The 12,249-nt window shown below is 42.4% G+C and overlaps 1 protein-coding gene across 10 annotated transcripts in view; it reads right to left on the bottom strand.

Annotated features, from left to right (window-relative positions):
• GLI3 (GLI family zinc finger 3) overlaps positions 1-12,249 on the bottom strand; it is a 209,048-nt gene that overhangs the window by 63,177 nt on the left and 133,622 nt on the right. For all 10 annotated transcript variants that reach the window (XM_062625360.1, XM_062625364.1, XM_062625362.1 and 7 more), the window contains 2 exons: positions 10,097-10,302; positions 5,020-5,166 (listed from right to left, as the gene is read on the bottom strand). In XM_062625360.1, the coding sequence (XP_062481344.1) occupies positions 5,020-5,166; positions 10,097-10,302 (353 nt within the window). The remainder of the gene's footprint in view (positions 1-5,019; positions 5,167-10,096; positions 10,303-12,249) is intronic.

The raw sequence follows: 12,249 nt of genomic DNA, 5'->3' as shown, positions 1-12,249 counted from the left end.
AGACTGGGCAAAGGCAAAAGAGTACTTTTAAGATCACTATACAAACCCGTAAGAAGAAAGACGTAACCAAATGGCACTGTTTTGCACTGATCACTGTACTTTGCTGTTAAATGCAAACATGGGCATTGTTTTTTAAGAAGAAGTCTTAGTATCAGCTTCCCGCTAATTGTTTTGTTCTTGCTTCTAATCTAGAATTCTGACAAAGAAGAAAGGGGTTTTCTTTAGCATGATGAATGATAGGACATTCAAATTCCTACTTAATGACAATTAATTTACTGTATACCCATGCAAGTTAAGATAGTTTTAATTAGTTTTTGCAAAGTAAAAGGGTAACTTCACATTCTATTTAGATAAAAGCAACTATTGCCTGACATTCTCATCAAATACAGAAGGTGAGCTGAGTGACCTTACTAGGATTCACTCTTAGTTTAATTCTCTATTTACTGTTTAAAAATAACCCATTTGCATAATAGTGCTGCACATTTTTTTGTCTTTAACTCTGAAATAATCCCTAATTGAAAAGTTGCTGCTATAATGAATCTCAAATTTGTGATCTCAGTTTTAAAAACCGAACACAAAACAAAGAGCACATCTCAAATATATTGTAGCTAAAGCTGGTGACAGTAAATATCCTTATTAGAGATAGTGTTTAGGTACCTTTTATGAATGGGCTGAAGTTATGGGCTAAAGTCAAAACATAAGAAGTGATAATGCTCTTGGGATGCGAAAGCTGTAATTCTATGTAGATTACAGCAACACAATCTCTACTAACACATGAAGGTCCTTTGTACAAACATCATTAGTTGTATGAGCACTGCAGTGTTTCTGTTTTTCTTAGGTTTTCTGGCATACACCTGGGTATTGATCTTCCTATAGACTGAATAGACTCATTCATTCAAGCCTGCATCCAAATACGTGGTTTGGTTCTGCTGTTTATATGCATTCAGAAACTTTCCCACCAGGAATCAACACCACTGAAAGTATGACATACCCCTGCAGACAGGGATTGGACTAGATGACCTTTCAAGGTCCCTTCCAACCCAAACTATTCTATGATTCTATCATACTTTTACTTCAATGAAGTCATGTCCGTTCATACAAGATATGGATTTGTTCGTGCAACTGGAACACTACCCAAACCATGTGCAGCTTCTGCGAGATCTTATTACCATGCATCAAATGCATTAGCAGTGTACCTCATCTCTCCCTATTCCTCTCAAAATCCGCATCAGGAAGTACCATACTCTTAAGGTTTCAAGCACTGAAGCCTGCACATTAATTTCTGGTTTAAGTCCAGACTACTTGTGTGGGTTTATCATGTTTCTGAAGTGCGTTCAAGGTATGTCATATTACTGTAAAATCACTGTGCACACTACTAGTGCAGTGAGACTGAAAACAGAAACTGAATTAGAAAATCCTTCAGTATCAAGGTAACAGAATAAAACCAGTTTCTCTGCCCAGTTCCACAACTATTTGTCTTGCCTGATTCTCATAAAAATCATTGGTCGGTCAACTACCTCCCACTCCCAGGCACATGTTCTGCAGGGGTAGCTATCTATATTCCCACGTATTCCAGAGGTGAACCTCCCAACTCCTACGCTCCTTGAGATCAGCAGCTATGGCATGCAGCCAACAGCAAGGGAAGAAGAAACTAACATGCTAACAAAGGTTTTAAAAAGCTGTGGGACAACAAGGTGGTCTAATGCTATTGTATTGCGCTGTAGCACCAAGCAAGAGTCAACAGTCACCACCATTTCTCACCACCATCTTTTATTTCCCTTTGTTATGGTTTAAGCCCAGCTCACTCATTTCCCCTCCACTCCCGGAGGGATGGGGAGGAGAATCGAAAGGACGTAATCCCACGGGCTGAGATAAGAATTACCACCGATAATAGTAATGGGAACAAGGGGAGAGAACATAAAACTAAAAGGGGAAAAGGAAAAGAAACCAATAAACACAAGTGACGCAAAATACAATTGCTCACCACCTGCCAACCGATACCCAGCCCAACCCAACCAGCAATCTGGGCCTTCCAGGTAACTCCCCCCAGTTTATATACTGCGTATGATGTGCTGTGGTATGGAATACCCCTTTGGCTGGTTTGGGTCAGGTGTCCTGCCTCTGCTTCCTCCTGGACTCATCTGGTCACTACTGAACTCGTTTGGTTTCATCAAAGTTCATGCTTTGTTGGGGTGATGATCAAAGAGAAGTCAGGGTCAGTCGATGGTGTCCTGAGGAAAGTTCTGCTGCTGCTGCTGCTGGCATTCCCATGACTTTATTCTCTGATGATGACCATGACAGTACATGTCTTCTTTTCAAAGCCCAGAGTGGTGGAAATGGGCATCTAGCTAACGGGCTACAGAAGTGCTATACAGCAGGCAACAGCATATAATTGAGCTAACTGGCTGCTTTCCCCCAGAATTAAATCCCCTTGAGGTACACATCAGACTTCCCCATCTTCTCGCATTACCCACCAAGGGTATCTAGGTCCTTGAGCAAAAGCAAACCCATGGGTTTGCCTTTACCTTAAGCAGGAATACCCCAGACTGCCTTCACCAGCCAGCTCTTTACGTGCACCACAGGAACTTTACCTCTGCATTGCCAGTTGCTCTGCTTTCGTTGCTGCAACCACCCCCACAGGGCATTTGCCACCATCCATGAGTCAGTATAAAGTACTGGCCACTTTTCTTGTTCAGCAATGTCCAGGGCCAGCTGGATGGCTTTCACCTCAACAAACTGACTCGATTCACCCTCTCCTTCAGCAGTTTCTGCAACTTGTTGGACTCCATACAGCTGCCTTCCACCTCCGATGCTTTCCCACAATACGGCAGGACCTATCAGTAAACAAGGCACACTGCTTTTCACTTTCTGACAGTTTATTATATGGTGGGGCCTCTTCAGCACGCACCGCCTCCTCCTCCGGTGACATTCCGAAATCTTTGCCCTCTGGCCAGTCCATGATGACTTCTAGAATGCCTGCACAACTGAGATTTCCTGTTTGAGTTCGTTGCGTAATTAGTGCAGCCCACTTACTCCATGAAGCATCAGTTGCATGATGTGTAGAGGAGACCCTGCCTTTGAACATCCAGCCCAGCACGGGCAGCCAGGGTGCCAGGAGGAGCTGTGCTTCAGTGCCAATCACTTCCGAAGCAGCTCGAACCCCTTCATAGGCTGCCAGTATCTCTTTCTCAGTTGGGGTATAGCTGGCCTCAGATCCTTTATATCCCCTACTCCAAAAGCCGAGGGGTCGACCTCGAGTCTCCCCTGGAGCTTTCTGCCAGAGGCTCCAGGTAGGACCGTTCTCCCCAGCTGCAGTGTACAGCACATTTTTTACATCTGGCCCGGTCCGGACTGGTCCAAGGGCTACTGCATGAACTATCTCGCGTTTAATTTGCTCAAAGGCTTGTTGCTCAGGGCCCCATTTAAAATCATTCTTGTTCTGGATCACATGATAGAGAGGGCTTACAATCAGACTGTAATTTGGGATGTGCATTCTCCAGAACTCCACAACACCTAAAAAAGCTTGTGTTTCTTTCTTATTAGTTGGTGGAGACATTGCTGTTATCTTGTTGATCACATCTGTGGGGACCTGCCATTTTAATTCCCCAAATTGAATCTCCTGCGCAGCTCCCTTCACCTTACTGTTTTACAGCAAAACCAGCCTTCAGAAGGATTTGGATTATTTTCTTCCCTTTCTCAAAAACTTCTTCTACTGTATCACCCCCCAGAAAAGGAATCCTTGTCCCTTTTGTGTTGCCCAGGCTATGCTGCAGTGGCTATTCACAGGCACGATCCTGCTACTGACTAGCATGGGAGCTTTGACCGGCTCAGTCTCTGACCTGGGCTGGTTCACACCTCCTTAAACCTTGAACCTCCACATCAGTATGGCTCCCTGGGGCTCACAATATTGATGCCGGCCTTAGAGCAGGCTCAAGCGATCTGGTGGGCTCAGCCTCCAGAGCATCTGGGACCACGGGCATGCATCACCACTCTTCTCAGAAGCTTTGGCCACAGAGAACAACGCTGGAGGTTACCATTTATGCTCCACCACATCAGTGGAAGGCAACTCACTGGCATATACTGAAAGGCTGAATTGCAGATGCTCAGAGAACAGGTGGAACAGCACCCATGGATTGCGAAGTATCCCACGGAGAACCATAACCTCAGAGAGGAGAACAAGAACTTTGTTTTTTGCAGTCAGTTAAGGCTGAAGAAATTGATGCCAAAACAGTAATGGATTTGGAAAAAACTTTCTCAGAAGCATTGGCCACAGAGAAAAGGAACTGTTACAGCTGAACCCAGGACACCCTTGTTGGAAGGAATGGAGTACATACCCAAAAGCATGTAAGCATCTTACAACTAGAGGGGAGTGCTCTGCATTATCCCTTCTGGCTGATCAAAAGCAGCAGTACTGAGCAGTTTGGAATGGAGTGCTCTCTCTTCCTCCTTCTCCAGAGAAAGGGGACAGGTTAGAGGTCTGAAAGATTTTCATGTAGGTAAAGAAGGCACTTAATATTAGGGAAAACTAAGTCAGAACCCTTGAGAATTCAGCAAACTGCTTCACCTTGGAAGTGTTCTCAAAGTCTATCAGTCTACGATACACAACTTGCAAGCACAGCTACTGCTATGTAAGAAGGAGGGGAGCATGCTCTCCTAATGGAAACACAGATGTAAACCTTCTATTAACAGAGAGCTCATCAGGGAAATACTCACCCTAATGACGAAAGTGAGTTACTGATTGTGAACAGAAAAGGACATTTTTAAAAGCACTCCAGCCCTGCTGGAAACTAAATTTATAACCTGTTTTCTGGAGCAGTCCAGTTCCTCTGCCTATTTTCAAAGTTTACTTTCAGACTTGACATAACCCTTGCATCCTTGGCAATCGATGCTTTGGCCCTCCATCCTCATGAGGAGCTTACTCTGACTCCCACTTCTCTACCTGCATGGAGGCCTTTTGGGTCAGGCCAGGAACAACCCATGTGGTTCCCTTTGTAGGACTGTCTAGAAGACATCACTTACTATCCATGGCGTGAAGATATTCCATATGAAGAGCACCGGCTCCTGCAGTGGCAGCTGAAGGAATGATGTCTGCATACGGGCTGCGCTGGCCTGCCAACAGAGCCATCTGATGGTAATATTCAGCTGGGCTGACGCCAGCGTGTGGAGCTAAAAACACAACATAAAAAGCGCCGTTAATGACGTAAGATAAACAAGAAGGAAAGTTTTATCACGCTGGTGGCTATTAAAACAGCTTGTTTATTTTTAATGTAATGCAACATCTGCAGTACGCCACCGCCGGTCAATGTATTTCAGCCACTGAGACTGCAAAGACACCATTCAAAAAACAGCAAGGCATAAAATATTAATGAGCTTGGTGATCTCATATTTTTTTTATTTATTATTAAGTGACTTAAAAAGTGACAGGCTGACAGCAATGGAAACCAGCATGATTTATGTAATGACATAAAAAGGCAGGAAAACCTTCCTAGAGTTTTATTCCCATTTACCTCATCCCTGGCCCAAAGGATTCTGTCCCTAAGGTAACGACGGGGTTGGACTTCCATAAGCATTTAAGTTTCTGGAGTCTCTGCTTAGAGGACCAGAAGATTTTTCGCTCACAGTGGCACTTTGTGTATAAATTGAGGAGAAAACAAGGACAAAGCATGTTTTCAGGACAAATACTGCTTGTCCATGAATAACATAGGAGCAGCTTTTGGGGGAGGACAGACTGAAGTCAATGAATGTGGGCATCCCATCCTTCAAAGTTCATATATGAAGTGTACCTGACAAAAGCATGTTTGCAGAGTCAAACAGAGTCTGCAAACATAACCAGATAGGCTCTAAATCCTGTGAGTGAGATGATGAGCAGTGCAGTCCTCTGATAACGACTTATATTAGTCTTTCTCTCCTTTAAGAATACTACGTGAGCATTCTGTTCCCCTGCAGTTTCCAAGCATGCATCAACTAATGGACAGCTCTGCACAAACACAGAAATCCACAAAATTTTAGTATCACCCCATCTCGGCAGGTTTCAGATGCTACAGTAAACAGAGGGTAATTTCATGAGGTGAGCAGCCCTCCCCTCTGCTCTCTGCTTGTCCCACTTGCAAAACAGTTCAGATTTCCTTATGCTTTGCTCACCAGAAGTTGGTAAGTAAGTTTGCCTAAACCACTTCAAGTGCCTTAGGTTAAGGGACTACACCCCAACAGATTATTTCTGTATTCTTTTATGTTATTTAATGAGATTTCTCTTTGATCCCAGGAACTGATTCTTCAACGAAACCAAAATTTTAAGCTGAATTTCTTTGAGCTACCAACTTAACCTGTCATTACACAGTATTATTAAAAAGGGTGACTCATGTTAAGGTGACAGAATCGAAGCCTAATGCAAACATGAGAAGCAAAGAATCAACACTGACATGCAAAGGAGGTAAACATGGCACTGGGGTCTGGAGAAAAGTTTATTCAGCAACAGATTTCTTAAGTGCATAATAATCTGCCTTTATTTTTACCAAAGAAAATGGCAGAATGCGCTTTTGATGTTACAAGGTTAAATATAACCGATTTCAGGAAAGGTTCAGAAAAACAAAAGCACATCAAAAAGGAATGGGAATGGCATAAAAAATGAGCTGAGATAAATTAAAGGCTGTTGGCATTTTTTCCACATTACAAATGGATCTCTCAATTAAATACAATCTACTTCAGCCACCACCACTTTCTGTGAAAGGGCAAGAAAAATATTCAGACTGAATTTTAAGAGAGGAGTAACTCACACTGAGTCACTGATGTTGAAAGTTTTACTGTACTAGGTAACCATCGTATCTTTCCAGACACACTGAAAACGCTTCCTGAGCTTTCTGACCTCAGTGTCTGGGTTAACTAACAATAACACTGGCTGCAAACTTTAAAATGAACTGCTGCAGAAAACACGGCGAGCATATAATTGAATTACTAAATGTTCCATATGCTGAGAAATGCTCCGGTCCTCTTTAAAGATCATTCCTTACTACCTTCTTCAAACATAAAAAATGAGCCTACTAAATGATGTATTGCATGAAGGGTAAATGAAGGGTAAATGGGAAGGCCCACAGCCCTGAATTTTTCTCGTGTTTATTCCTGGGTAGCTTCAGCTTTGCCCCTGCTCTTCTTTACAAAGCGGAGGCATTTGCTTCTGCACTGCGGGCACTGCTGAGCTTGCTTTGAGCACTCTGCTCTACAGATACCAACAACACAATCCTTACCCCTGTCCCACCCTTTTGCGTTACTCAGATGAATCTTCTGCCACCCCTGCCCCACCAACTCTACTGGGTAAGGTGAAGTGACGAGACAGAAGACACTCTACCATTAGTGCTGCTGAGGCAGTCATTAATTACAGCTGGCAAGACTTGTAGTGAACATGAAACTGCTCTTCGTTATGTTCCAGATTGTTTTGGCTCCTGGCCATCTCCAGATCTGTGAGTCGACAGACTAAGCCCAATAGTACACTGACCTAATTATCTGACTGGCCTAAAGCAGTTAGGGTAGCAAGAGAAATCTTGCTATGAATTTCAGAAGAACAATAACAACTTCCAAGTCTTCACAGTTTAAATGCTAGACGACTTAAGCCATCTATGTCCATTACGTTATTAGTAGATTATGTGCCTACACCCCTTTAAATCACAGGGGGGTTTATTTGCATTCTAATAGTGCCCAAGCCCTATCTTGGATTATCTGATCCCAGGAACCTACACCTGATAAAAGCGTTTACGTGCACACTGACGGATCACACAACAAAATATGGATTCCAGAGAACAAATTCATCAGCTTTTCAATGAGCATGTCATTTCATTAAAACATCTCTGATGCCTCAGTCAAGTTATTGGTATTTTCACGAGGTGCTGCACAACACCTGGGCTGTGTAAGTGATCAAAGGTGAGCTGTGAGCCTGGAGGAAACATGAAGTAACATGTATTTGTTTAAAACGCAAAGAAGCTTAAGCTAATACGCTTAACCTGTATTTATGAAAGGCTAAGACTGTGCATACAGTCTTTCAGCAATCAAAGCTCAAGGGAAGAGCATTAAGACAGAGCATACTCAACTGTGTTGTCCATACCCCAGTGTTTTGTGTCATCTGAAAGCCCATGGGTACACAAAATACCTACATGAGGCTGTCAGGTAGGAGGCAGACCTTAAGAGGAGAGAACTGCCTTTCCAAGGTGGCAGCGTGAGTTGAGGCAAGGTATTTCACAGACCTAAACCAACACCAAACATTACTATCATAGTTATGATGGAACTCCAGATCCAGGTGTAACGTGCATCACCTAGAACTCACTGGACTATAACGGCAAAACAGCACACCAGGATCACAGACAGATTTCTATAGAGACCTAAATTTAGGTGTCAGAATCTGGAACCAAATTCTATTCTGAGACATCTGAGAGTTTCAGAGAGATTACAACTGGCCTGAGGAATAGGGCAAAGCACCTCTAGAGGGTAGCTGCCCTTCTGGAGCGTGACTTGGGTGCTGGGCCAGATACTCCAGCATATCTCAGAGCACTACATATCTACAAGTGAATTCAGTGATGTGTACCTGAGACCAAGAATGTACACAGGTTAATGTCATATGGTTGTGTGATAGGTGGTTTCTTTCCCTCCTTTCTTTGTACGTGCAGCTGGAGCATACCTTAAGCATCAATGAAATTCTGCAGGAATGTGATGTGAAGATAATTAAAGGAAAGATAGTGAAGTGTTCTTCATATCAGCTTTTGTGAAAAGCTCAAATGTACGTCACAAAAATCTTCCCAATTTATGCCATTACATATAGCTCTATCATATTTATCCTATATCAAAAGATTCAAAGCTCCACAAGTCAAAACATGCATTTCTGAGATTCAACTTGTTTCTTCAAAATTTAAGTATATATATTTTTAATACCTTGGCTAAAATAAAAAGAGTAGAATTAGCATGGATTCATACAGCATCCCAAGTGCTGCTAGGAAAAGCCCTATGTGCATGCCATATACCTTGATTGACAATAGGTCATTAAAATTTATTCTCATAAGAATATGTGCCCATAACTAATGGATTAACTGTAAAGGTATATGTTCTTACAAGTGAGGATTAATTAGTTATCCATTTGGATAGGGTGCATGGCTCATTTTTCAAATTCAGCTAAAGGCAGTTTAACTCTGTTTGGTAAGTTTCTGCATATGTTGGGAAGATCTTTCCCCTAGTTAAAATAATAGTTCCATTATCTTCACTACATATTTGTTTCCAAATATGTTGTATTTCCACTCTTCTCAGCAAATGCTATGCTTTTGAAATGTCAAACTGTTTGCTCTAGTATTGAAAAACCTACTGCTAATAGATTGAGCCCTTCTGAAACTCTTCATTGCTCACTTCAGCAAATTTCCCACTTAAATGAATAAGAAGTGTGCCAGAGTAATGACAAGAGTGATCACAGGCATTCACTTCAACCCAAATAACCTGGAAATAGCCATGGTCACACCAAGACATAAAGCATTGATATTTCAAGTCTCCTGTCCACTGTTTAAAGTGAAAGGCCCAGTCCTGATCATCAATTCTTCTGCATTAGCATCATTTCATTTGGCCATATTGTTGGCTGAAATAATTCTACGTAATTCTAACAGAACTGTTAACTAAGTATAACACATCAGTGCATGCTTTACATGATAGAAAAATACTACTTTAATTAATAAGCGTTTTGCACCTCAAGAATTCTATGGCTATACGCTGATGTAATACAAAGAATCTGGCTCAAATCAGTGCCGATACATCAGATTTCTTTGGAGAACAGAATCACAACCTGGGTCAGCCCCACAAACAAAAGGTATCACAAGAGATACACCACCCTCCCAGCTTAAATTTTGAATGAGGCAGGGCTTTTTTGTCTTTTCCTTCTCCCTGAACTTTCAACATTTGTGAGATGTACAAATGAGCCATGATCGGCTGATGAAGTATTGAAACATTTATGACATAATGAATATGTCTGACAAACCTGATGAAGCTGCTTTGAACAGGGGGAAAAAATGTTGACAAGATTAATATAACTTAAGTTGCTACAATGACAGAAAACAGGAAGCCTGTCTTAACCCACCGTCTGTTGGGCTGAGCCCACGGGCTGCTGAGATCATGGAGAGGGATGGGCTGCTGTGCAGGGACCTGATGTAGTCCATGTAGGGGTTAATGTAAGGGTGAGGGGTGCTGAAGGGAGACTCTGATGTTGCAGCAGGATTTCGGTGCGGGGAAATTCTAAGGAATGGAAGCTCTGAGTATGTTGGGCTACTTGATAAAGCAGAAGGCCTGGAAGAAAAAAGAAACAAACAAAACCAAAGACAGCCACATTATTGATATAATAAAGAAAAACACTGCAAAGGTAACACATTCATTTCTTGAAGAACAAGAATTGAGCTGCACATGGAATAACTTCCACTAGAGTCAACTGCCTAGAAAGAGAAGGGATAGGAAATGAATTCTTCTCTCTACCCATATTAGCAACATTTCGCCAACGAATTTTAACTTGAGTTCATACTTGGTTTAATCTTTACATCCATCAAAACTCTTTCCCCATGAAGTCCAGCAGAAAATCACTTTAATTAGCGTGAAATACGCACTCTGTATACCACATACTAATTCCTACTGCAACATAGAAAACACGCTGAGATGCTGAACCATTTACACCTTCAAAACCACACAGCTATCAGAGTAAGTCTTGAGAGCTACACTGCACCCACTCCCTTCACTTGCCCGCCTACTTCTCTCCTAAAGGTGGAAGATTGAACATTTATATACAAGTTATTTCAGAAGACCCAAACTTTGCAAGCTATTAAGAAAGCCAGGTCCTCTGGAGCATGGGATGCAGAAAACATGGTGGCAAAGGAAGAAAGATTGCTGCATATGTTTGGGTTTAGCATGGCACCAGAGACTGATGCCTTTAACAAGATACCATTAGTTAACTACCTCATTCTTGAGAAGGGAGAGCTGTGGTGGCTTCTCGGGCTATGAGTGTGAAGCCGTGATGAACCAAGGTTGAAAGCTGAGTTCACACCTGACACAAGATAACCTGCTGTAACTCTCCCCATCATCCCACGCTGTCAATAGGACAGTGTCCAGGCTCTGTGTGGAGACCTTACTTTTACAGCATCCCGCCTCCAAAGGTGCTGGAAAAAGTCCAAATTTCATCATCTTTGGCAAAAGACAATGATTAAGCCTGTCATGCATTTGCTGTAGTCCAACTGGTTGATCTGAACTAAATGCCCTTTTTGTCCCTGTTTTTCCAATTAATTTAGCATATATACAGCAGACACAGGCAACAGCTGTGAGAGCAGTGAGGGCACCCTGTTCCTTTGATGCTCCTGGCTTACAAAGAATAATGAAACAAGAAATGCATGTTTTTTTCTTTAACATACACATACTATGATCAATGGAGATAGCTGTCATCACCTAATAGGCCAACAGGACTTAATCTTACATAGGAGCAGATTCTGCCCTGCCATCAGTTTGGAAATGCTAGCATATGAGTGGGACAGAGATCAAAGTTACACATTCCTAAAGTGACACTGGCTTCACTGTCACAAAATCCATGATGGCTCATAAAAAAATGGGGAATAAAGATTTTTCCTGTTGGGATTTTCTCCCTCTTTTCCCTTCTCTATTTGGCTTTTGTGTGTTTCTTGCCCTCCTACAGCTTTCTTCGAGGTAAGCCTCTTTAGCCTTCCTGTTATGAAATTAACTTCCTAGCTCCAAAGTTAGAGTGCTGCATTCGCTGTGTGCTAGCAGCAGGTACTGGCAGTGCAATCACTCCTTTGGCACCCAAGCAAGTGATCCACAGGAAGAACAGACACCAACTGGTACACCTTCACCGTGTTTAAAATGCAGAGAACCTCAAACCAGAAGCTGTTTTCTAGCACTGTGCAAAACGGGCATCTCCCTTCCTCAGAGCACTTTTTCTCCACATAGCTGAGAAGCACGTTTGTTTTACAGTGGAAACACAGCTCTACTCTTCATGGTACTGTTAAACGCCACCAGCCACGAAGCTGTTTCGTGGTTCCCCGTCAGGCTGAGTGTGGAAGGCAGAAGGCTTAAAACTCAAAGTGATGTAAGAAGCAAATATACCACAGCTGGATATCACATTACAGAGTGAATTTCACATCCTGGCAGTGAGGAAAACATGGCAGTACAGCAAATTGAACACCTGGGTAACAAAGAAACTAAGTTTGGATGTCATTTTACAAGTCATTTTTTCTAATG

This window comes from Pezoporus occidentalis, unplaced genomic scaffold (genome assembly GCF_034315485.1).
Source record: "Pezoporus occidentalis ecotype Australia unplaced genomic scaffold, CSIRO_AGI_Poc_V1 ctg28, whole genome shotgun sequence".
NCBI lineage: Eukaryota > Metazoa > Chordata > Aves > Psittaciformes > Psittacidae > Pezoporus > Pezoporus occidentalis.
Note: the sequence above shows the minus strand (reverse complement) of the source record. Positions and strands in the feature narration are given on the sequence as shown.